This window comes from Taudactylus pleione, unplaced genomic scaffold (genome assembly GCF_031769625.1).
Source record: "Taudactylus pleione unplaced genomic scaffold, aTauple2 ptg000959l, whole genome shotgun sequence".
Taxonomy (NCBI): Eukaryota; Metazoa; Chordata; class Amphibia; order Anura; family Myobatrachidae; genus Taudactylus; species Taudactylus pleione.
Window position 1 is genome coordinate 5,080,401 of NW_028285360.1, and position 26,956 is coordinate 5,107,356.

Consider the following 26,956-nt stretch of genomic DNA (forward strand, 5'->3'; position numbering starts at 1 on the left):
GACTTATAGTACAATACAGGCTAAGGATCATATACATTGCTGCATTAGCGATCATAACACTCAAATGAGCAACAGGGCGTGTGCAACATGGCGTAAGCAACCAAGTGTTAGGTGCCCTAGTGGGGAGTGAGGAGTAGAAGCACAAGGGCTGATTGAAAAGTAATGAGACTGCTATGCTGCTTATTGTGAAGCTCATACATCGATGTGTCTGATCCTGTGGTTGGACTGCCATAGACTTCTTTGTCTGGTCACAGCGAGTGGAAGCTCTTTGTACATTTCGTTATGCTGGATGAGGAAGACGTGTCTGAGATTACCTCAGAGATGAGTGATTGAATTGTGTGTTAAAACCCCAATCATGCAATTTTTTTCCACACCTATTCATAGGTGATACTTTATCGCTGGGTTCGAACCACTGACTTTCCGCACTGGCGAAAGGACGGGAAAATTGAATACGGGGATAACGGCTTTTCGCAGCCTAATTGAATATGGCCCAAAGTAGTAGAAAGCTGCAAGACATGCCAATTACATAGAGAATGTCAGGCTAAATTAAGTTCCAAGTGCAATTTTTTTTAGTTAAACAATTGTTTAGAAATTGAAAGCAGCATTTCTGAACAAAAACCACTGGATATAAATTACAATAGTCAAATCGGTGTATTACAATTTTTGCAATTACTTAAACACAATAAATGTTAGTGCGCATCGTCTAATAAAGTGTTTTTTAAACTGTTACTACAATAAATGAAGAGACCCCAATAATTTGTACTTTCAAGCACCATTTACATTTCCTTTACTGTGTTTTTTGGTGGGTTTTTTTTTTTAATAAAAAAATCAAACACAATGTAACCACAAGTTCTTACGTCTGTGTCGACCCACTGCCTAACATCCATCGGCGCTGCAGTCATATCATCTACTTTATACAAGATGTTAGTTGGAGCTTTTTCTGCATGTCTCACTATGCCAACAATTGTGACCTGAAAGAAATACAATTGATGTTTTAACTGCAAGAAATAAACCACTATACAGCATTCAAGGATACCTGTCACCTACTCACATTACATGAACCAATTTTGTTTGATAAATAAGTATGCAGCCTATCAGAATTGTAAGTAACCAGTGATATGACTGAGTTAGTGCCTCACAGTATACTAATTCATCAGCTACATTTTCATGAATACCAGTTCAGCTCACAAATGGATGCCTCTTCTGTCTTGTAGGCTACAAGTCCCCTTTAGACATTGGTTACCATTAGAAAAACAACATTTACAGATGTGTCCACATACATCTATCTTACGTGCGCTAGAAGTCGCGTTGCACAACACGCGAGTGCCATGCAACACGGTAGTGCTTAGAGTCTTTTTGCGCGTCTATTCAACCTCAAATATATAACAGTGGTGCTAATAACACGCACAACCATTTTCTGCTGATTAAAATATGTGGCATGCCTTTGTTCTGTGCGAGACTGTGGCTGTATCTGCATGCGAAATGCTATGTTACAGTGTCAGCGGCTGTGAAACCAAAGTAGCATTTCACATGCAGATACACCTGCAGTTGCACACAGAAGATAAGCATGCCGCATATCATTTTAATCTGGAGCTGCCTGTGTGTTCCGTTTGCACTGCTGTGCGAATTAGACGTATTTGAAGATAAAAAGTTGCATAAAAAAAAGACGTTCTGCGCTACCAAGTCACACCATGGTATGGCGTAACTAGAAGGGCTGTTTAATGCACAAGGCGGCTAGATGTATGTTGACACATCTGTAATCAAGTACAGATAATGCCGTTATTTTAGAATTAATTACTGAGGTATAAAAATCATGAAAGTCTATGAACACATTGGTTGAACACAAACAAAACCACCATCTGTGGTTTAAATGAATGATCTGTATAACCTCTAGTCTGCTGCTATACACATCTCGGAAAAGCTACAAACAGGGTACAAATCATTCACATTTGGTTTATCTGCAAAATCGGGTATTTTTCTTTCCCATTTTCTTTTTATTCACATTTTGGACGAATTCAATTAACCGTTAATTTAATGAGGGTGAAAAACGGTGGCAGCCTCAGGCTTTAATGCTTGGGTCTATTCAATTTCAGCCCCTTTTTAATGGCAGTTAACACAGATTCCGTGATAAGTTCATGGACCTATGCAGTAAGAAGGTCACGGCACCCGCTAACACTCTTTAATGGGGGGGGGGGGGGGTGTCTTTAATGGTGAAATTCCGGGTCTGATCCGGATTGGAACCCTGTTTCAACCTCCGGGTCAGACCCGGCTTTTCAGTATAAAAGCGGTATAACTAGCAGTGACGTGCAGGGAGTCCAATGGCTGGGGAGGAACACTTGGAGATGCGTCTGAGAGCCTGTCTCACCAACTCTCCCCTCACTACACTAAGCTTCGGTGTCCATTGATTCTCCTACCTGCATCACTGTCTTCTCTTGATTCTGCTGACTGAGCTTCGACCTCCAAACACTGCAGTGCACTTCCTGGTCAAATGACACAACCAAAGTGTCCATCAGTGCTCAAGGCACGTCCCCATATTCAGAGGCATGCCTCTTAGCTCTCTTTCTGTGCAGCTTACTGCCCATGGTATGGCACCGCCCCCAGCTCTGCAAGCAGTGTCTGACGATACAGAAGCGAGGCTCAGCTTTTGCTGCCTCATCTCTCGACTCCCTGCAGTCCCAGGGAGCTCCACAAAGCTGGTGAGTATTAACTATAAAATTGTTTACTATAAACAAAGACTATGTTTATAAGTTATAAATATCTACTTTGTATTATTCTAATCATCTTTATATCAGTCTCTGTCTACACTGACTGCATGTCCCTGGTTACTAGAAATACATTCTACTCAAGTTTCCTTTCTGCAACCAGGTTTCGTTATTACAGGCACTCTGTGGCATTTGAAACTTCTGCTACCAATGCAGAAACATGCACACGTACAGAAAGTTCCCAATTTGAAGACGTGCAAACCAATATCTACAATTTAAAATCACTTCAGAAATACACTGGCTTTGATTTCTAATGTTTATAATAATGATGTTCAGTAGTTTGCATGCCTTTAAAAAAAGAATGTGTTCTGCCATAAGGAGATAAGAAAGCTCTTTGTTATACCACTCTAGGGGGTAAATTTAATGGTCAGCAATCAGAATCTAGATACAGTGCCTTGCAAAAATATCCACCACCCCCCTTTGAAATTTTCATGTTTTGCTGCCTACAACTGTGAAGTTGCTCTTTTTTTTTTTTTTTTAATATTGTGAATCAAACAACATTTAGGACAACATAACAGAAAACTTCAGCATGCATAACTATTCACCCCCCTAAAGTCAGTACTTTGTCGAGCCACCTTTTGTGGCAATTAGAGCTTTAAGTCGCTTTGGATAAGTCTCTATCAGCTTGCCACATCTTGCCCCTGGTATTTTGGTCCATTCCTCAAGGCAAAACTGCTCCAGCTCCTTCATGTTGGATGGTTTCCGCTTGTGAACAGCAATCTTCAAGTCTGAACACAGATTCTCTATTGGATTGAGATCTGGGCTTTGACTAGGCCATTCCAACACATTTAAAGGTTTCCTCTTAAACCACTCGAGTGTTGCTTTAGCAGTATGCTTCGGGTCATTGTCCTGCTGGAAGGTGAACCTCCGTCCCAGTCTCAAATCACAGGCAGACAAACAGGCTTTGCTCATGAATATCCCTGTATTTAGCACCATCCATCTTTCCCTCGACTCAAATCAGTTTCCCAGTCCCTGCTGCTGAAAAACATCCCCACAGCATGATGCTGCCACCCACCATGGTTCACTGTAGGGATAGCGTTTTTGGGGTGATGGAATGTGTTGGGTTTGCGCCAGACATAGCATTCTCCTTGGTGGCCGAAAAGTTACATTTTAGTCTCATCTGACCAGAGCACCTTCCTCCATACATTTGGGGAGTCACCCACATGCATTGACAAACTCAAATTGTGTCTTCTTATTTTTATCACTAAGTAATGGCTTTTTTCTGGCCACTCTTCCATAAAGCCCAGCTCTATGGAGTGTACGGCTTATTGTGGTCACATGCACAGATACACTAGTCCAGTGTTGGCTAACCTTGACACTCCAGCTGTTATGGAACTACATAACCGAGCATGCACTGCTACAGTTTTGCTATTAGGGCATGCTAAAACTATGGCAGGGCATGCTGGGATATATAGTTCCACAACAGCTGGAGTGTCAAGGTTAGCCAACACTGCACTAGTCTCTGCTGTGGAACTCTGCAGTTCCTTCAGGGTTACCTTTGGTCTCAGTGCTGCCTCTATGATTAATGCCCTCCTTGCTCGGTCTGTTAGTTTTGGTGGGCAGCCCTCTCTTGGCAGGTTTGTTGTGGTACCATGTTCTTTCCATTTGATGATGATGGATTAGGTGGTGCTCTGGGGGATCATCAAAGATTTGGATATGTTTTTATAACCCAACCCAGAATTGTACTTCTCAACAACTTTGTCCCTAGCTTCTTTGGAGAGTTCCTTGGTCTTCATGGTGTGATGCCTCTTGCTTAGTGGTGTTCATGGTGTGATGCCTCTTGCTCTGGGGCCTTTCAGAAAAGGTGTGTTTATACTGACAGATCATGTGACACTTAGATTTCACACAGGTGGACTTCATTTCACTAATTATGTGACTTCTGAAGGTAATTGGTTGCACCAGAACTTTTGAGGGGCTTCATAGCAAAGGGGGTGATTACATATGCACATGCCAATTTTCAGAACTTTATTTATAAAGAATCTTTTTTATATATATATAAATATTTTTCTCATTTCACTTCACCAAATTAGACTATTTTGTGCAGATCCATCACATAAAAGTTAGATTAAAAAACAAAACAAAAAACACAGGTCGTAATGTAACAAAAATGGTAAAAAGCCAAGGGGGGGGGGTACACTTTTGCAAGGCACTGCATCTTCTAGATGGTGCTAGTTAAATGTTGAGTACAATCTGATTGATAGCTTTGGGCAACAACTCCACTTCTAAAAACTCACTTTAGTAAATCTACCCCTAGAGGTTTAAGCCACCCAGCCTTTAAGTTAAATTCAATTGATTGCAATGTTCCTATTCACACAACACTTTCAGAGTTTACTTTATATCAATTTACAATAATTAAGGCTGTAACCAAAAGGAAAACAAAACCTTAAATATCTGCAATGGCAAGAGTTCTTGAAATTCAGAATATATGAGAAATGTTTCTATATAATCAGAAGGACAGTCATACACACCTGAGAAAGCTCAACCTCTCCAATCCTGAACAGCTCATCATTTTGGGTCGCAGACAGAAGTTGCGATACTGTACAGGGTACTATTTGCTGTGCCCTAGATCTCTGGACAATAAAAACAAAACGCATAGAATATCACTGGTGGACAAAAATCATGCCACTGAAGTGACACTGTCATTAATGCAACTATAACTATACAGGTTGAGTCTCCCATATCCAAAATGCTTGGGACCAGAGGTATTTTGGATAACGGAATATTCCGTATTTTGGAATAATTGAATACCATAATGAAATATCTTGGGAATAGGACCCAAATATACACACAGAATGCATTTGTGTGTTATATACCTTATACACACAGCCTGCAGATAATTGTACACAATATTTTCAATAACTTTGCGGCTCAAACAAAGTTTGTGTACAGAAGTGAAATTTATTTGTGTTTCATATACATCTTATACACAGCCTGAAGGTAATTGTATACAATATGTGCAATAATTTGTGCCTTAGACAAAATTTGTGTACATTGAACCATCATTTCATTATCTCGGTCATGTCAAAAAAAATATGAGATATGGTAAGAACTTACCCTTGTTATCTCTATTTCTACTTCAGGGTCCATAGGGTTCCACAGGATACCTTGGGGGGGTATAGATGTGACGTCAGTCGCAGGGCACCAAAGAGTTAAGCTTTCAGCCTCCCAGGATGCACTAGGTCCCCCTCCTATACTCCGCCCCCGGGCCAAGGCACCTCAGTTAGTTACCAAGCCATAGGCCGGAGGAGGAGAAGGAAGAGAGAGAACAAAGATCTGGACACATACAAGAATCACATTCTCACCAGGGGGAGACGGAAAACCGGTGACCAGAGCAAAGCCCATCTGCAGCACAGGTGCGACAGGGCGGGAGTCCTGTGGAACCCTATGGACTTCGTAGAAATAGAGATAACAAGGGTAAGTTCTTACCATATCTCATATTTTCTACTTCAGGGTCCATAGGGTATCCACAGGATACCTTGGGGATGTCCCAAAGCAGTATCCTTTAAGGGTGGGGACGCTCCTGTGCAGAAAGGAGAATCCGCCGCCCGAAGGAAGCATCCTGAGAGGCGAAGGTGTCAAACCTGTAATACCTCACGAAGGTATGGACAGAGGACCACGTAGCAGCCTTGCAGATCTGGACTGCAGAGGCACCACGTCGAGCTGCCCACGAAGGACCCACAGACCTAGTGGAATGAGCCTTCACAGAAGGAGGAACTGGCAGGCCTTCATGAAGATAAGCTTCAGAAATAGCCATACGGATCCAGGCTGCCAAAGTTTGTTTTGAAGCAGGCCAACCCTTTTTACGGAAGCCATAGAGGACAAACAAAGCGTCCGACTTCCTAAACGAAGAAGTGCGGACAACATAAGTCCTTAAGGCCCGCACAACATCCAAAGAGGCCTCACCCACGGAAAGACCCGGTGAGTTAAAGGCCGGAACAACGATTTCCTCGTTAATATGAAACTGGGAAACAACTTTGGGAAGAAACTCGGGCCGAGTGCAGAGCACTGCCCTGTTCCCATGAAAAACCAAGAAAGGGGGTCTACAAGAAAGAGCCCCTAACTCAGAAACACGTCTGGCCGAAGCAATAGCCAGAAGGAAAACAGTCTTAGCTGTTAGCCATTTAAGATCCACTGAGCCCAGTGGTTCAAACGGCGGTCCTTGGAGAGCCCTCAGGACCACAGCCAAATCCCAAGGCGCCACAGGTGGAACAAAGGGCGGCTGAATGCGGACAACACCTTGCATAAAGGTGCGCACATCCGGGATTGTAGCAATCCTACGGTGAAACCAGACAGACAGGGCCGAAACCTGTACCTTCAAAGAAGCAAGGCGAAGCCCATGATCTAGTCCCGCTTGCAGGAAGGCGAGAATCCGAGACAGACGAAACTCCCGCAGTGCATAACCTCTCGGTCGACACCACTGGAAGAACGTATGCCACACGCGATGGTATATCCTCGCGGAAGACGGTTTCCGAGCTCGCAACATGGTACGCACCACAGAGCTGGAAAACCCCCGGGACCTCAGCATGGCCGTCTCAACAGCCACGCCGTCAAAGACAGCCGAGTCAGGTCCGGGTGACGACAAGGACCCTGAGACAAGAGGTCTGGTCGTAGCGGCAACCGCAGAGGACTGTCCACGGACAGACCCTGAAGGTCTGAGAACCAGTGCCGTCTGGGCCACGCGGGAGCTATCAACAGGAGCGTCCCTCCTTCCTGTTTGAATTTCCGGATTACCCGTGGAAGAAGGGATACCGGAGGGAACAGATATGCGAATCGGAACGTCCACCGGACGGACAGAGCATCCACCAGAGACGCCCCTTCGTCTCTTGTGCGAGACCCGTACACCGGCAACTTGTTGTTGTGCCGGGACGCCATTAGGTCGATCTCTGGAAGACCCCATCTGTCCACCAGTAGTTGAAAAACGTCCGGGTGCAGGGACCATTCCCCCGGATGAACGTCCTGGTGACTTAGAAAGTCCGCCTCCCAATTGAGCACTCCCGGGATGAAGACCGCTGATATGGCCGGAAGATTGCGCTCCGCCCAAATCAGGATCCGAGACACCTCTACGAGAGCCGCCCGACTGCGAGTTCCTCCTTGCCTGTTTATGTAGGCCACGGTGGTAGCGTTGTCCGACTGGACCTGCACCGGGTGACCCTGGAGAAACCGCTGTGCCTGCTGGAGAGCATTGAATACCGCACGGAGTTCCAAGATATTTACTGGAAGCTCCGCTTCTGTCGGCGTCCACCTGCCCTGGAACAAGTGTGGACCCGAAACTGCTCCCCAGCCCCGAAGACTGGCGTCCGTTGTCAACAGGACCCAATTTGGAACCCAGAACGGACGTCCCTTGTTGAGGTGGGTCGTCTGTAACCACCACGCAAGGGACAGGCGAACCTCCGGGGTGAGCACAATCGTCTGGGACTTCAGAGACTGAGGCAGCCCGTTCCACTTGGACAGGATCAGGTGCTGCAGAGGTTTGGAGTGAAGCTGGGCGTATTCCACCATGTCGAACACCGACACCATGGAGCCCAGTAACCTCATCGCCGAGTGTAAGGACGCCCGGCGGCTGTGCAGACAACTGCGCACCCTTGACTGTAAAGCAGAGATCTTGTCCTCCGTCACGAAGATCCTTTGCTGTCCCGAGTCCAATAAGGCTCCAAGATGCAGAATCCTCCGAGACGGGATTAGAGTGGACTTCTGCCAGTTGATTAGCCAGCCGTGCCGTTGCAGCAGTGCAATGGTTAGGTCCAAGTGGCGTAACAGGAGCTCTGGAGATCCTGCCACCAATAACAGGTCGTTCAAATACGGCAACATGCGGACTCCCTGCAGCCGCAGAGAAGCCGCCATGACCGCCATCTCCTTGATGAAAACACGTGGTGCTGTCGCCAGGCCAAAAGGTAACGCCCTAAACTGGAAGTGGTCGCTGCGGATTGCAAACCTGAGGAACTGTTGATGGCGCATAAGAATAGGGACATGCAGGTAAGCGTCCTGTATGTCCAATGACACCATGTAGTCCCCAGGTTCCAGAATGATGGACCGTAGGGTCTCCATCCGAAACTTCCGGACCAGCAAAGACTTGTTGAGTGCTTTGAGGTTGAGAATCGGACGATATGACCCATTGGGTTTCTGTACCAAAAATAGATTTGAATAGAAACCCTGGCCCCTCTGGGAGAATGGAACAGGCACTATAACTCCAGCCTGGAGCATAGTGTGCAATATCTTCCGCAGTTCCGTAGCCCTGTTCCGGTCTGATGGTAGACCCGTGGTGAAGAATCGAGCCGGGGGTCTGTGCCGGAAGGAGAGGGCGTATCCGTGGGAAACCACCTCCAGAACCCAAGTGTCTATCGTAGTGGTTGACCAACACTGGGCGAACTGTAGCAGTCGGCCTCCCACCCTGGGATCCCCCAAAGGGAGGCCCGGACCGTCAGGCCGCAGGCTTGTCATCTGGCTTGGGGGCCGGACGTCTGGTACTCCATGCCTGCTTCCGGGGCTTGGCCGATCTCTTAGGACCAGCCTGTCGAGGAAACGACTGTGGTTTGGGCCTGCCCTGGGCCCTAGATGACCGAAAGGACGATGGTCCAGAACCAGAAGGAGCAGCGGCCGACAAGCGGATTTGGCTGCCGCCAGCGTGGCCACAATCTTATCCAGATCCGGACCGAAGAGAACTTCTCCGGTAAACGGCAATGCTTCCAGACCTATCTTGGAATCTGCGTCCGCCTTCCAGGATCGCAGCCACAAGGTGCGACGAGCAGCTACCGCTGCTGAAGAAATTCTAGACACCAGAGTACTAATGTCTAGAGCCGCCTCGTTGATGTAGGTGGCCGAATCACGGAGATTGCCAATCAACTCCGCCTGTTCGGCCGGACAGTCGGATTCAAAAGAAGCCTCTAATGAATCCGCCCAGCGCTCCATCGCTCTGGCAACCCAGCAAATGGCCATAGCCGGCCGTGCTGCCCCCCCGCAAGGGAATAAGCGGACTTCAGGCAGATTTCTACCTTGCGGTCCGTAGCATCCTTAAGGGAGGACATGGATGGCATCGGCAATGTGGCACTACGGACAAGACGGGTCACGTGAGAATCCACCTGTGGAGGGGATTCCCACTTAGCAAAATAATTATCCGCGAACGGATAAGCCACCGCCAGGCGTCTCTGCGGCTGGTATCTTTTGCCAGGTTGTTTCCACGCCTCCTCTAAATGGTCCACCAACTGACCCGAAAGAGGAAAGACTGTGGCATCGCCCTTCACATCTTTGAAAAAGGCATACTTAGATTTAGCCGCTGAGGGAACTTCGTCCTCAATCACCAAGGCTGTGCGGACCGCCCGAATAAGTCCAGGAATATATACTTTGGACTTAGCATCAGCGTCCTTAGTATGGAGAGGTTCCTGATCGTAAGGATCCAGAATCTCCCCATCATCAGACGTCCCTTCGTCATCCTCATAAGGAGCGGACAGAGACGCCAGCGGCCTTTTATGAGGCCGCATCACAGACTCCCCTTGCAACACATCCGACAAGTGCTGTACAGAACTCGTCAGGGGGTTAACCCACGCTGGCTCCTGAGAACCCGGGAGCGGGGAAATAGGGAGACTGTGGGGTACCACCAATTGTCGTGGGAACCCCTGCATGGGTGACGACACCACAGACTGCTGGGACAAACCCATCGGAGTAAACGCGGGCTGCGGAGCTAACTGGCCCACTAAAGCTGTTAACGCCTGAGCGAAACAAGCCCAGGGCGGCTCCTGTACCGGTGCTGTAACCGTAATAGGTCGCGCCATGGACAAACACTGCCGGCAAAGGCCCTCCGCGCTACCCTCCCCCTCCGCTAACGGTACTTTGCACGTGATACACTGTAGCCGGAGGGGAAAATCACTTTCAGACATGATGGCACCACGTATGTGACCTCTCTCACCAATTAAGTATTAAATAGGCGAGAGACCACCCTGCAGCACCGCACTGCAAGGGCTTTAGCAGAAAGAACAGGGACAGTAATAAAGCTGACAGTTTTGAGAAGAAAAGTTACAGGCAGCGCTAGCACAGTCACATACAATGCAGAGAAATAACAATTCCTGCACTAACAGCGCTGATCACTCAACTACACAGACAAAGGGCCTGGTAGGACACAGCGCTGCATACACAGACCTGAGCCACAGCGGAGGAGAGGTATGCGGGGGGACCCAGACCACGATGCTTCCGTCCAGGCTTCCAGCAGCGTTCACCATGCGTTGCAGAGAAGATGGCCGCAGAGAGAAGCTGGCCTGGGGGAGGAGCGCTGACACAGGACCAGTCAGCACAGTGCAGAGAGGGCTGTGTGCAGCGGGGGAGGCGCCGGCTGTGAGACAGGGAAGGCGCGCTCCCCTGGCATGCATTTAACCCCTGGGACGCCGCAGCGCTACCGCTCTGCTGCGGTCCGCTGTCCCAGGGGGTAGTGGAAGCGCAGGTTGGTCGCCTGGCTCCACGCTGCAGCCAGTCCCCAGGGAGCCCCCTGCCTGGGGACTTAGGACCATGTGATCAGCGGGGACCCACCGCGGGACCCCGCTGCTTACCTCTGTCCCCCTTGAATCCGGCCATGGTCCGGAGCATCTGGGGTCACCGCTAGCTGTGACCCCAGACGCCCACCAGCATCCCCGGATCAGTACCGGCGTTCTGGTACCGGCGGGGTGTAGGGAAGACAGCATGGACGTCAGGACTGACTGTCCATGCTGTTCATCCAGATGTGCAGCCACAGCTGCATGAAGAAAAGCTTCAGGGGCTCTTCTAGCCCCCACTCCAACAGGTGCACCCGACTCCGGCCGGGCACCAAACTAAACTGGGGTGCCTTGGCCCGGGGGCGGGGTATAGGAGGGGGACCTAGTGCATCCTGGGAGGCTGAAAGCTTAACTCTTTGGTGCCCTGCGACTGACGTCACACCTATACCCCCCCAAGGTATCCTGTGGATACCCTATGGACCCTGAAGTAGAAATTCTGTATTTCGTAATATTTGGATATGGGAGACTCAACCTGTACTAGTATTCACATATTAAGACTGGTAGGATGATTGTGTTAGACAGGAACTGCTGTAACAATCTTTTCTGTCCACTTTTAAACCTCATGTGGCAAGAATCATTCCTACTAGAGTCAATGATAGTTTACTAGTTAACTAGATAGTTAGCATAAGGACGGCTATCTTAAACCGATGGTTGGCAACCAGATATGTTCTTATGGTAGTTTCCCAATGTCACGGGGTCCATAGCACACGCGCAAACTTTCTGTCCAATGTGCACACACACACCATCTATGGTTAAGATCATCGAATGGTGAACAAGTGACGCTTACATTATACATCACATCAATCCATTTATGCCCTTTCGATGACCATCTCTATTACGTCATATCTTCAGCTATAGTCCCAGCTTGTCATACTTGTGACCAAGCATGAGAAAGACAGTATTAGACCTCAATGAACGTGTAAATTCATTATACCATTTTGCTATATAACCATGAGTTTATACATGCATTGGATAAGTTTAATATAAAAATGTTATATTACTGCTTTATTTACAATGCATTTGTACATATGTCAATGCTTCCATGTAATTAATGTCATGGGTGCTTCCAATAGGGATCCGTTGCAGAGTTGTGGCACAGAGGGTGCACAGCAGCATGATAGGGGCCTTCAACCTTCAAAGTCCATTCATGAGGAGACACAACAGGAGAATTATAGCATTCAACTGAGCTGTCCACTGACTTGTATGTCTACGTTTAACCGAGATATTAAACTATATTTTGCCGCACGTAGCAAAACATGTATTTGTATAAATACAGCTCACACTCAGCGGATCACTAACTTTTCTATACCATCCAGACTGCTGAGTTACAACACAAAGACAGATTACGTGATTAGCCTAGCCAGCCATTACATCTCACTCTGCCTTTCACCATCACATACAAGGATGAACATGTTGTTTTTTTTTTTAACAAGGAAACAAGGTTGACTCAAACCTCTGCTCTAATCAAGGCACAGAAAATATTTTTTGTCAATTGTGACCTAAAAGATACCAGTGTTCCAGATTTCAACTTTCTAGATCTTGTGTTCTGTAAATGGGTTAAACTTTAGACAGATATTCTTTTCTAGGTTTGTAAAGTTTTTAAATATCTATTGACCACTTGCAATACCAGAGAGTGTCCATTTTACAAGCCAATTGTTAGACAACTTTCCATTTTAGTACTTTGGTGTGGGCCCAACCATTCAATGTACTGTATGCCAAAACATAAATAAAGTTGGGACTTCTGCTAAGCCCCTTCTGTGCTGCCCAGCTTTCTACTACATATCTGTATCAGGGAAGTTCCAATACAGCGTCTTCATTTATATAGGGTCAATTCAATTAGGAGCGAGTTGCTGTTGTAATGGCGTGTATAAAACACCAACAGCACTGCAAACCCACTGTGACAGAATGGTCTTGTGGATTTTCGTTAACAGCCCTATGGGGCTACGAACAAAAACTCTGCGACTCCGGCGGTACCGTAAGTGCGCCATATAGCCACAACTTAGTTGTGACTAATTGAACTGACCACTAATCAACCAAAAATGTAAGAACAATGGTATTTCAAGTATTACATTTTATTTTTTTTTATTCTAACCCCCCCTAACCCTAACTTCCCCCCCAAGTGCCTAACCCTAACCACCCCCTTCCCCGCTGCCTAAACCTAAGTCCCCGGGGGGGTGCCTAAACCTAAGTCCCCCCCGGGTGTGCCTAACCCTAACCCTCCCTCCCCCTAGCCTAACCCTTCCGAGGGGGTGCCTAACCCTAAGTCCCCCCCGGGAGCCCAAAACCTAACCCTCCCCCCCCGCGGCTGTCCGCTCGCGGCGCCCAGCATCACTACGATCGTGATGCCGGGCGCCGGTCTCCCGGCGTCAGGGGAATGCGGGCGTCTACATATAGACGCCAGGCATTTCACCCTTGCCGGGATAAGACAGTCGGGAAGCCGGCTGCCGGTATTTAGGCAGTCGGCTTCCCGATTGCCCCCCTAAGGCAGCACATGGTACACAGAACATTACAATCCAATAACCGAAATATAAACAGAGCACAAGTAACAATTAGCATCTCAATTCTCAGTGCACAATACAGCTGGAAAGGTGAAGGCTGTCATAGAAGTGCTAAAGAAGAGGGCTATGAGAACAGGAGGGAGTAGAGCCCTGCTTCTAGGAGGCTTTAAATCTAGAGGAGACAGATAGAAGACATGAGCATGTGGATGGGGACCCAAGGGCAAGTAGTAGTCAAGGAAGAGCTGGCTAAGGTAGTAGGGTGGGGTGAGCGGCCTAGTGACAGGGTTATGTAGTGGAAGGGTACGCTTTGATCTACAGGTGAGTAGGATTGTAAAAGTGTGTACCTAGCTTTAGAACAGTTGTGTTGAATGTCATTGCAGCAACACAGCAGCAAAAGGGGGATTGGCAGAGGTCCTGGCAATCTGCTAATGTGGCAAATCACAGGGGCCCAGTCACCTTACACTATTATTGAAAAGGAACATTTCCTCATTTTGATTTTTAAATGTTATGTCAAGAAAAAAAATGCTCTAAAATACTATAAGCATTCATCTTCATGCGCCCTTTAATTTTAATTGGGGGGGGGGGTGATTTGTACTAAAATAAATAGACCTAAAGTTCATACGTACAGACTTCTTTTCCCCTTGGGTAGGGGCTGGGGATCCAAAGCCTCCAGGTGACTGCGTATATCCACCTCCTCCCATCGCAGAACCACCATAGCCTCCATCAAAACCACCTAATGACAGCAATATACAAATGTACGCATTAAAAATGGAAAACTGAGACCAAAGATTGAAAAGAACATTGAAATGTAACCTAAAGTTTAATTGCGTTTTCTGAATTTAGGGCGATATTTGTTAAATAATATTGAAGGGATATCCCTGAACGGTACCTTCAAATATTAAGGAAGCCCAGAATGTAAGGAGTGACCGCAGCAGATATAACCCGCAGTCCACCATTTCCGGGCATAAAAGCAGCCCCCATAGGTTTCTATGGATCTGCTAAGGTGTCAGATTTTCAAAGCTCATTCCAGATCGTGGACTGGCTGCTAACACCATCTGAAGATGGTGTAAGCCCATAGTAGCCTATGGGCTACTGTTCTGCAGATACTTCTCAGTTGGCCCACACTATGTGCAGGTCTACGGCTGAATATTTGCAGTACACACGACAATGTCAAACACAGATTGGAGCCAGTGTCTCAGCAAGGTTTTTTATTTTTTTATTAAACTAAATTTGTGTTAAAATCATAATTTCCACTTTGCTCATAGTAACCAATCAGCTTCTGTCATTTTTGTAACACAGCCTGTAAAATGACAGAAGCTGACTGGTTGGAACATGATCTTTCTGAGATTTGATAAGTCTCCCCATCCGTCATTATACCCTATTCACATTTAAAATGCAGGATGATAAATGGGCCCCTAAAGCACTAATGAATGAAAGTTGTGGAAAACTGCAGCCTCAATGAAGAGCAGTAGTGCTTCCATACTTCCGGTAGGATACAACACAAATACAAAACAAAGTGGTTCAAAATGATGGTGGATGGACATCGGAAGCCAATGGTTAGCCACCATCGATGTTCCCAATTCAATGAATGTACTTTTCCCATCAAATTGCAGATATTAAATGGTTGCCAACAATCAGAAGCAGTTTTCCAATGCCTACCCCATAGCTGCCTGCTTCTGTGCAGCTGCAGACACCCAGAAGTAGACCATCCATGATCAGAAATCATCAATGGTTGCCAGTCGATGTTAAATAGTTTTACCATTGATGGCAGATAATAAATGGTTTCCCACCATCGATGGTAGCCGTGGGCCCAATGGTTTCCCCCATTACACAGTGCTGCACTGTGTGCAAGTGTCTGAGTTGAGGGTAGTGCAGGGCTGCTGACTGACAGCTGAGTGTCATGTCAGCTATAGGGCAAGGTAGACCTTCAGCATTCCGCAGACTATGTGCGAGACAGATACAGCGTGTCAGGGACTCCAGATGCTGATGGCCCGCCTCGCTCTATAGCTTACATGACAGGCTCAGTTGTCAGTCAGCAGCCCCCAGCTCTGGCACTTACACACAGTGTGCCGGATCATGATGCAGATTGAGACTCCTCCCCCAAGTCCCATGTCAGAAGATGCCCAGCATCCGCACATGTGCAAGAGAACAAAGACCCACACCCACTTCCTGATTGGCCAGCTGCCTGGCCAGGATTAAAACAGAGATAACCATCTCTGGATGAAACCACCAATGGTACACAGCTGATGGTTACATACTACCCATGTCAACCACCAATGGGACCATCAATAGGTTATCTACAGATGGCCATTTCTAGTCTAAGCCAACAATGGTACCAAACCAGTTTATTGCCATCAATGGTTCGTGTCACCATCAATGGTAACCTCACCAATGGCCATCCATACTCAGAAGTGTGTGTGCGTGCATGTGTGAAGCTCCGAATGCTTCTGCACACACTAAAGCCAGTTAAGTCTAGAATTGGGTGCTGCAAAGGACCTCTGACACCACACCCACATGACCTGCAACCAAAAGAGGGAGGGGCAAGATTCCAAACAGGGGGCCAAAAGTGGCCACTCACCACGCTTCAGGCACGGTGGCTCACTACAAAAATATATTCCCCCTCTATGCCCACATGGATGGCACTGCCAAAGCTGTCACGTGGTTGCAACATCAGACAGGTTCTTTCTCCAACTAACGATAGGATCTTGCAGCAACCCTAAAACCACTGATGGTTATACCGTAAAATGTTTAGATGCCACCCATCACATGAATGGATAACAGGCTTCCAATGCCCATCGCTAATGAGGAGTCACAAAAAAGCAGGCGCACAGAGTGAGCCCACCATGGATGCAGCAGCGTGAAACATGGCGAGCATGTGCAGGTTATCATATCTAGCTGCGTTCATTAATAGTGAATTAATATTAATACAGCAATTACCGCCCAGCCCTCACCGTGATTGTTCCACATTCTGCCCCGGTTCTCGCTTTAGCGGCCGCCACCTGTCTTCTTGCAGCAGAAACTTGCGCACGCTAGCCACTTCAGGATAATAACAGTCACCGCCTACAGTCAGCGTCTCCCGCCACAGCGCGGGAACCTCTCCTGGCCAATCAGCACCTCCCTGGCTCTACGGTACGTGAAAACACCATCACGTGATACCATCTCGTGGCGCCGCAGTGACGTAGAATCACGTATCTGGGTGTGGCCTCTGTTATGTGCACTACGTCATGGCGTGGCGGAAAACACGTCATGTGCGCGAGTTCCCTCCTCTTACTCATCGCAGTTTATAGGAGCTCGTTTGTTTTTGCTGGGCCGGGGAAGAGCTGGTCTTCCGGTATTATTACAGCAGACCACAGCGCCTCCTACTGACGCTTGATATAGGCTCCCGTGACTCGGGGAGAAAGCTCGTCTCGCCTGAGTCTGGTCGTTGGCACTGCAGACAGCAGGAGGAGATGCCGGTGGGAAGGAGCCTACGCAACCTGACAGCACAGGGAGAACTGTACCTGTATCTGACTGTATGATGGATGTGCAATGTGCCGCTATCACACACGTCCCATTGGCACATCGTTCACATCACTGCCATTGCATTGTCCGTAAGGGGGAGAGGCCGACCCGCCTGTGTCCCGCTACCCAGCTGTCCCACCCATAAATCAAACTCAGAGACAGGAAATTTGGGATACCAAACTGGCCACAGCTTTATTTTCAACCTTATTAGCATACGCTGCAGGGCACCAAAATGAGCAGTGGGCAAGGCTATCTTCACTTCACTAGATTATTTTCCGGGGCGTGCCCCGCCTACCCAGTAGGCGCCCAGGCTACGCACGTTTTGGGAGCCGCCCCTGTGGTGCATATCATGCTGGCCTGGCACGCAGCCCCAGCGGCCCAACCGTCCAAAGCTGGAACCGAGCATGCGGCCATTCGCCGAGGGTGAATCTGCAAACCTCCGCTGGCTCCCCCCTTACCTCTGCCTTGCGCACTGCTTCATTCCGCCACCCGAGGTTCTGTGGGCCAGCCTCAGAACCGAAGCCCCCACCCTGCCACTACAGGCGTATGACCGCTTCGAGCGCTTCCTGGAATGCATTGTTAAACAGGTCGATGCCGACATCCGACAAATGCACCCCATCCCTCCTGTACATGCACTCCCTATTGCTCACTATGTCCCCATGTTGTATGACCTCACCCCCCGCCACGGTGACCAGTTTTTTGACTGCTGCGTTCACCTTTTTCCTGGCTCTCTCCACCCCCGCCCCGCGCCATGCTCCATAACACGTCAGCCTAGGTATGATACTAGACCAGATAATGTGCACCGCACTCCAGCGGTCTTTAATCCATGCCAACTCTTCCTGCATGGCTGCCAGCAGGTCGAGGGACCTCACCTTGGCCAGGTCATTGCCCCCCAGGTGCAGAACATTCGCGTCTGGCCGTCCCGCCCCATCCTCCGCGAGCAATAGGGCCCTTCTTAGCTCGTACCACCTCATTCCCCTCTTCCCAAACCAGAATACCTTTCTGACCTCGGGCAGCAGCCCCAATTGCCTCCCGTAGGGCCTGGTGGCGGCCCTGGCTGCTGCCCAATAAATAAAGGAGTGCCCGACAATCCATATCCGCCTCCCTCCATTGCGCACTGCGAGGACAGAAAAAAAAATGTGGGGGGGGGTTAACGGGGATATCCGATTAATCATTTTGCTGCCGCGCTGTCTCCTACAGGTCTGATATACGCCTTGTAGCTGTTGGACCTCCACCTGCCCAATGCCTTGATATCATCCACTGGACGCCCCTCGCTGGCCGCTGAGGTTGCTGCCCCTATCCTAAAAGAGTGGGTACCAAATCTGCACGTATCCCAACCCAATTTTCCTACGCATTTCTTAAATACCGCTGAGAACTGAAACCTAGTTAGCGGGGATGCATCCGCATGGATGAGAAAATTGTCACCCTCCCTGGGTCTACTAACCAGAAATTCCCTGACCGCCGTCACCGGACATACCCTTGCGTCCGGCTGTGCTCTTAACTGGACCCATCTGCCCCTGCCGGCTTGGTCAGTCTTTGACCTCTGTATCTTGCACAGTACTGTGTCGTCAGCTAGCGTCACGTCCGTGCTCTGCAGACCTGAGTCGCGAGAACTTTTGGACTCTGCCACCAGTTCGCTCACCCTAAACGCTCCCCTGAATGCCATGATGAAAGCTGTTCTAAATAATGTGGCCTCGCCTGCGTCTCTGCATACCCCTGGCACCATGCTCACTAGTTTTGTCAGCCTCTCACTCGTCACTGGTTCCCTACTGTCCGGCCTCCGCCCCTCTGCTCTGGCCCACCCTTTCATTATTGTGCGGACCACGAAATCTTTGGTCGCGTCCCTTTCCCCTGTCAACTTTGCAAAAAATGATATGCCGGCCAACGTCGTATTTGCCCTTGCCCTGGAAAACTTCTCCCTTCTCAGCCTGCCTAGGAATCTCAACATTTTCTGGTGAGGGTCCTTACCCTCTAGTCCTTGTGCACTCGCAAACTGCTGCCACTTCTCCCAGGTGGCTCTGTATGCTGTCCATGTCCTAGGTGCCAGGGACCGCTCAATGAGGGTGCTCAGACCGTGATCGGCTCGACTATCTGCCAAAGATTGGAGGGGCATGTTAAACCTGTCAACTGTGCCTGCGGCGCCGCTGCCTTAAACGCCTTCCACTTCTGTCTAGACAACACGTCTGCTATGACGTTCTGCTCCCCTGGCACATGCTTGGCTCTGAATGTAATGTTGTGCTGCAGGCAGGCCGCCACTAATCTCCTCACTAACCTGATAACCGGTGGAGATGATGCCCGCTGGTTGTTTACAATCTGCACCACCCCCATATTGTCACACCAAAATTGTATACGTCTGTTGGCCAGCCTGTGGCCCCAGATGACCACTGCTACCACTATCGGGAACAATTCTAACGCTGCCAGGTTCTTGGTCAACCCAGTGGCCACCCACCTGGCCGGCCACTGCTGGGCACACCATTCACCCTGCAGGTAGGCCCCAAAGCCTATTGCACCAGCCGCATCTGTGAATAATTGCAACGCATGGTTGCCCGCTGTTGGCGCTTGCCAGATACAAACGCCATTGAAATGCCGGATGAATTCCTCCCACATTGTCAGGTCGTCTCGGAGGTCTTTGGAGATGCGAATAAAATGGTGCTTCTTCTTAATACCTGCCGTGGCCTGCTCCAGCCGCCTTTTAAAAATCCTGCCCATGGGTATTACCCGGCATGCAAAGTTGAGCCTCCCTAACAAGGACTGCATCTGGCCTAGCGTGACCTTTTTTGCCCTTGCGCAAAAAACGATCTCGCGACCTAGTTTTACCACCTTCTCTGCTGGGAGCCTGCACTCTAGTTTCTCTGAATCGATCTCTATGCCCAAATATGCCATTATGGTCTTCGGCCCCTCTGTCTTTTCTCGTGCAATAGGGACGCCAAATTCCCTTAGCATGCTCTGGAGCTCCTGCAGGAGTTGGCCGCAAACTTCTGACCTCAGGGGGCCTGCTAGCATGAAGTCGTCTAATGTGCTATGGCCTTGGAACCTGTGCGGTCCTGAAAACACCACTGCAAGAAGGAGCTGAAGACCTCAAAGACAGCGCAAGAAATAGCGCAACCCATGGGCAAGCACTTGTCTATGGAAAAATATCCGTCGTAACGGAAACCCATGAGTCTGAAGCTCTCGGGATGCAGGGGCAGCAATCTAAAAGCGGATTCAATATCCAGCTTCGCCATGAGTGCTCCCCTGCCCTGGCTTTTCACAATCTGCACCGCTCTGTCAAATGACTGGTACTGCACTGAACACTGGTCCCTGTCTAGGGCATCGTTCACTGATGCCCCCTCTGGATACGATAGGTGCTGAATGAGCCTAAATTTTCCCGGCACCTTCTTCGGGACCAGCCCGAGAGGTGAAATCACTAACTCTGGCACCGGTGGGGCGCTGAACGGACCCGCCATCCTGCCTAGTGCCAGTTCCTTTACAATCTTGCCCTGCACCACCAGCGGCTGCTCCGCGATGGATTTCAAATTCCTGCTGCTAACTGAGGAAGGAACCGCTCTCGCCACCGGAATCCTGAAACCATCCCTAAACCCCGCCCTTAACAGCTCAGCTTCATCTAGCTTTGGGTACCTGGACAGCCACTCCAGGATCCTATCTAATTTTACCTAACTAATTGTCTTTGCTAAGCCCTGCCGCTGCGGGTAGCTTCTGTGCGTGACTAGCCCTTTTTATTCTGCAGTCCCTGGCGGAGTGGTTCGCACTGCAGAATGTGCAGGCGTGCTTAAACTTGCACTGTGCCCATGCGCACTGCGACTCATTGAAAGCCCAGCATTTGAGATCCTGCTTCTGCGTGCCAGGCCTCCCGGCCCAGGACTTTTGCCCTGGCGGGCCCTTTTCCACCAACCCGCTAGATTGCGCCCTGAGCCACTTGTCCACATCTCTGACTCCGAAGTCGATGGGCGTTCCCCCCCTGTACTTTGTGCCTGAACGCCTCATCGTACCTGCGCCATACAGATCCTCCGTATTCCTTGTACACAGAATAAATTAAATCTGTATACTTTAGCAAGCCCGCTTCTGCCTCTGGGTAGGCCTCTGTATAACAGCCTGTGTAGGCAAACATGCCGCTGAGCCAGTGCTCAATGGTCTTGTATGCCTCAGACTGCCATCCCCTAACCGCAGCTCTTTCCTTGTCCTTCAAGCCCGCCTCCGTCAACGAACAAATGTCCACAAATGCGCCTTTCACAATCCCCTTAGTTTGCTTTGGCAAGTGCCTCGCCACTGACCCCAGGACGCAGCCTACTGACACCCCTTCTTGTAGGAACCCTCCTAACTTCTTTTGCTGCACCTGCCCCATCTGGTCTCTAACTGCGTCCGCACCTGGGATGGCCGCCTTCTCTTTTTCCTTGTTTGCCCTTGCTAGTTTCAGCTGCTCCTTCAACACCCTACAGGCATCGTCCTCGTCTGACTCTGACGAACTACCTTCCTGTGTGTTGCCTTACCGCTACCGCTAGTCACTCCCGTAAATGTTACAATGGCAGTGCTGACATCCTGCGTAACCCCTGCCTTAGCATTTTCCTTGTGAGCATCGCAAACCTTATTGCTCTCACTAACCTCCTGCGCAATCCCTGGATAAACATTTACGTTATGAGAATTGCCAGTATTATTGCCTTCGCTAACACCCTGCACAATCCCTGCATTAACATTCAAATTATGAGCATTGCAAGTACTATTGATGTTCTCACCCTTCCTGTGCGGAGCAGGATCGTCGGCCCCGCTGGCAATGGCGGTGGCTGGATTCGTTGCGGCCTGTTCGGCCTGCAGCGCTGGTACTGGAGTCCCGCTGAATGAGGCGTGGACCGTGTCGATTTCTCCTTGCGCTGTCCTGTTGGGCGCGGCGAAGGTTGCGGTGCCATGAAAAACCGCCTGGGTGGGATCATGGCTGCGCGCCTGTCCTGATGCTGTAGGAGCCCCGTCGTGTGTGCCGTCGGCCTTGTTGTAAATACGCTCCGCTGCTAGTGCTCCCTGGTGCTTCTCCCTTTGTGCTGGCTCGGCCCTGCCATGCCGCTGTGGACTGCTGCGGTGGTTGTCTCTGCTACTTTGTACAAACAGCTGAACGTCCTTCTGCATCCCTTGTGTTAAACGCTTGTCTGAATGCCTGCCGCAGCATCGGCAGCCTTGGTCCTGCGCACTGCTCCCTTGTCGTGATGCGCACTGCTGGTGGGCTGACCTTGCGGGCGATAATTGACTCCTTAGGCTCCCATGGGGGGATGGGAAATGGTGCCTGCTCCCGGGGGGGGAGAGGTATTGCGGGGAGACATGATATTGATATTGGGTACTGCTCAACTGGCCCTCCCGCTGGCTGCGGTGGGTCACACTCTGCCGCCCCCTGCTTCTCGGGGAGAAACATGGTGGCTGCGCTGCCCTTTGAAATAACTGTATTGGCGAGGTACACCCATGCCCCCTGTGAGCCTGCTGTGGCAACCTGCTCACCATCTGCGTCTTCAAACCTTTGCGCTTGCCCCTCTGACCCTCTTGGTGAATTGTCTCTGTGTTCTGGATATAATGTGGGGATTTGCCTCGCCGGCACTATGGGAGAGCTGGGGGTGATCCAAGGTTGTGGGCGCAGGTAACAGTCCTGCTCTTCCCCTCCCGACTCGGGGCCATCTGACTCTGTAGCCGCCGGAACATCATCTGACATTGCCGGCCATCCACTCACCCCTTGCGAAAGCTCCTGGCTGGGAAGTACTCCCCCTCGCCCTTTGATTTTAGAAGCTCCGTCTGGCTGCTTGATGTCTCCTTTTATTTTCGTGCAGCCGCTTTGCACCTCTCCGGCCACCAGAGGGAGCTCCGACCACGTGCTTCCTAGAAGAGCTCTGCTGCTGCCTGCTTCTTCCTCTCGGCACTGCTCTGGGCTGCAAGTCTCGCTGCTCGGATGCCTCCCGAAAACGCTGGGGCAAGGCCCTCTTCCTCGCCGCACGTGCCTGCTGTACTTCCATGCCGCTGAAGGTAAGGGGGAAATGCTCTGTGCGCTGCTACCCGCGAATGCCTTGGCCCCCCGCCCTCCTCCCGATTTAAACCCTTGTGCGCTGCGCCGGCCTCTACTGGCTGCCCTTCACCCCAGGTGTGAGAAAGGGGAGGACGGGCATACCTGCCCGTCCTCCCATTTTTCCGCCGCTGGCCCGCAGGGCGCCCCATCTCCCTTAAATTGCTCCGGCGCCATCTTCGCGGCACCTCGGCTCCCGTTATCTGTGCATACAGTGTATTGCAGGTGTGATTTGGAGCAAATCCTGAGCACGATCAGAGTGATAGCACTATGTTATACCCCTTTTCCACCTAAATTCCGTGTCTGACCCGGAGTTGGAACAAAGTTCCTATCCGGATCAGACCCGGAATTTTGCCGGCTCCGACTCGGGATATTCCCGAGTCAGCGCCGCTCACACCGCAGTCGGGTCTGCATAGGCCCGGCTTTTGCGGAGTGAAAGCGGTCGCTTGGAGATGACGTCATCTCCAAGCGCCACTGAAGCCGGACCAATCGGCCGGCTAGCAGCACACTCCAGGTCATCGTGACCCGGAGTGCGCTGTTCTCACAGCAGGGTTTCATGGGCTACACCCGTGTTAAACCCTGCTAGTTACCTGGGTTGGATTGCCGGGTCACTCGACCCGGCGATCCAACTCTCTCCCCTTTTACACCAGGGAGCTGCCCGGGTTAACCCTTCAAAAACCCGGCCACCAGAGGGAGCTCCGACCACGTGTAAAAGGGGTACTAGTTTGGGTACACAAAGATCATAGATTATTAGAATACATTCCATTTAAGATGAAGTAAAAAAAAAAAAAAACGTTTTTATGGTCTACAAAAGCAAAATATGTTATTAAGCTATAGACAGTTTAAAGTACAGAAGTAGTTAAAACGCAACTGATGTGTGTCACTTTTAATAATTTATAAATGAGAACAATGTCTATTGTCACTAATGCTGGGCATACACTATACAATTATCTGTCCAATCTGGCTGGTTGGAATGAAAACCTGGTGATGTATGGGAGCAAATGACAGTTGATCATATGGTCTTTAACACTGGAAAACGGACAACAAACAATTGTTCAAATTGGTTGAATTTGTGTGTTTTAACTTTTAACCAATTTGTCTGAACGTCCATTTTTGTCTGTTTTCCAGTGTTTGTGAGCAAATGGTGTTCATTCCAACCAGCCAGATTGGACAGATATCTGACAGATAATTGCATAGTGATTGCCCAACATTAGGGGTCTATTCATAACACATAAAAATCGATGGAGGTAATTAGGTTTAGAACTCTCATGGAGTTCTACCTAATTACCGGAGGCATTCATCATTCCTCCTCTCCATAACTATTCCGAAAAGCTGTCATTTTTGCGATAACAGCTTTTCGGGAAATAGATACATTTCCCTACCTGCATCCACTGCCATCCTTGTCTCCACGCTCCTTCAGCGCTTTCTTCTGGCGTTGTGCCCGGCTCCCACCTCTGCTACCCGCTCCATCCACTTTTCCCAGCAACCCCCCACCCCCATCTGAGAATGGCGTACAGTAACACCATCAGATTTAGAAAATACTTAATTTTCGGAATTTGATGAATAGGCTAATTTCCACATCCCCATGTTAAAGTATGGGGCGGGAGTGTGAAAATTAGCACAGATGGACATAACCAGGAGATATTGGTGATATCTCTTGCGTTATGGTTGTTAATGAATACAAAAAAATGGTTAAGGAAAAAGTCCTTAAAACTGTTATTTAGTGATAATGAACTGGCCCGTAAATGAGGCCCCAGATACATATAAAGGCCGCTATGCCACAACATCTCCACACACCTGGAATAAAACTGTTCTAAAATGTGTTCATTTGTTTTTGGCCCCTTCCAATTTCATTACCTCTATTAAATTACACATTCATGATTATTGTATTTGTCAGGTCCGGACGATTACATTTTAGGATAAGGTATGTACTAGAGAAGGCACTAAAAGGTCGTTACAGGTATAAGAGCGGCCCAAGAGGCACTGGATGCAGCCCACTAATGAATCAATAAAAATGCAGTGGTGAAAAAATTGATGGTGAGCCCTCTGGTTGCTATGCCTATTAAAATATATGTTCAATTTACCTTAGATGGGAAAGGATGCAATCTCTGTACAGTGAACAAGTTTTTATACATTAAAAAAAAACTAATTCATAAAATGCAATCAAAAGATTGTTAGTGGTGAAGTGCAAATGTTATCCGTGATTTAGTAGTGGGTGACCCCTTTGATGTTCTCCTTCAAAAGAATTTTATAGTATGCATGTAGCGAATTCTATGTCTCTGGGACTTCTATAGTCTGAGGTTTTGTAGATTCCATTGGTTACTTTTAGGTACTGATTCTTGGATATTTCCCTTGTATTCGGAATCAAGCCAAATAGTAAAAATCCTTAAGGGATCTTTTATTAACACAATAAAAATGTATAAAACATAAAGTAGAAAAGATAGGTGTAGAACAATAAGATTGTAAAATGGGATTAGATTTGTACCGGCTCCCTGTAGGTTAGGAATGTAGTTTTAAAACATCCAGTGGTTCTGGAATCCATCAGGATGTATCAATTCTTTCTAGCAGTGGGGACAGATAAATGGTTCAATATATGCCAGTCCTTGTAGGTCCCTCCTCAGGGCAATTGTGACCATATTGCATGTACATGGCTTAAATACTTTAAGAACTAATTAGATCCTGGAATTAGAATCTGACCCAAAAGTACATAAGAAATCCTTATCAATCTTATTAAAAATAAGTTCCAATAAAATAGGCATGAGGATTTGTATATAAACTCAGTGCCAATGGTCTTTTTAAAAAAAAAAATCTGATAACAGTGGTGTTTGTATTATCAATTTGGCCACGTTTCCGGGTAAAGGAACCGGAAGTGACACACCGGGACCAGTAGTGTCTCCCTTGTGTCTGAAGTCCTCAGGGGGAACTGATATGTTGAAGAGTATACCGGCAGTATAAATAGCCTACCGTAACACACTGGAAGTGGGTACCCCAGAAGTGCCACCTGAACTGGGGGTCATTTTGGTTGGTACAGACATAATTCTGTAGATTTAACAAATGTGTAATCAGTTCTTCTTTATTAAAACATGAATATTCAAAATAATGTGCTCATGTAAACAAGTACATCCAGGATGTAGTTAATTTGCCGGCTTTCGGGATGCCGGCCATCGAAATCCCAACGCCTGAATTAAGAACCATGTTTAAAGACCAGGGACAGAATCTACAAATGGTATGAGATACCGACGTCTAAATATCGATGATCAGCATCCCAAACAATGGTACAGCGGATAAGTATAGCTTAGGCACCATGGGGGGGGGAGGCTAGTCACCATCAGGGGGGTTAGGTTCAGGCACTGACGGGGAGGGTTAGGGTGCAGGTAGGGAGGGTTAGTGCACTTGCGGAAGCCCCCGTCGGCATGCTGACGATCGAGATGCCGTTGTTGGTCTTTTGACCGGTGGCATCCTGACCGCCAGATCGAGGTGAATTTCATCAATAAATAAAGGACTGTGATAAATACCATTCATAATTGGTGTATAAAATACATATCAATCTAGCATAACCCCCTTGGAGCAAATCTAGAGCTCTATGCTAGATTTATAGATGATCTGTTTTTCTTTTTGATGGGAATTTACAATCCACAGAGCACTTTG

General features: G+C 48.6%; 1 protein-coding gene across 2 annotated transcripts in view; it reads right to left on the reverse strand.

The window, feature by feature from the left end:
• Window positions 1-17,007, reverse strand: part of RPA2 (replication protein A2) — a 28,159-nt gene extending 11,152 nt beyond the window's left edge. Inside the window, exons 1-4 of one of the 2 annotated variants that reach the window (XM_088459948.1) lie at window positions 16,728-17,005; window positions 14,403-14,509; window positions 5,231-5,332; window positions 858-971 (exon numbers count right to left, since the gene is read on the reverse strand). In XM_088459948.1, the coding sequence (XP_088316074.1) occupies window positions 858-971; window positions 5,231-5,332; window positions 14,403-14,509; window positions 16,728-16,743 (339 nt within the window). In that variant the 5' untranslated portion in view covers window positions 16,744-17,005. Of the gene's footprint in view, window positions 1-857; window positions 972-5,230; window positions 5,333-14,402; window positions 14,510-16,727 lie in introns of both variants that reach the window. The other variant, XM_088459949.1, reaches the window with a different exon arrangement.
• Window positions 17,008-26,956: the final 9,949 nt, after the last annotated feature.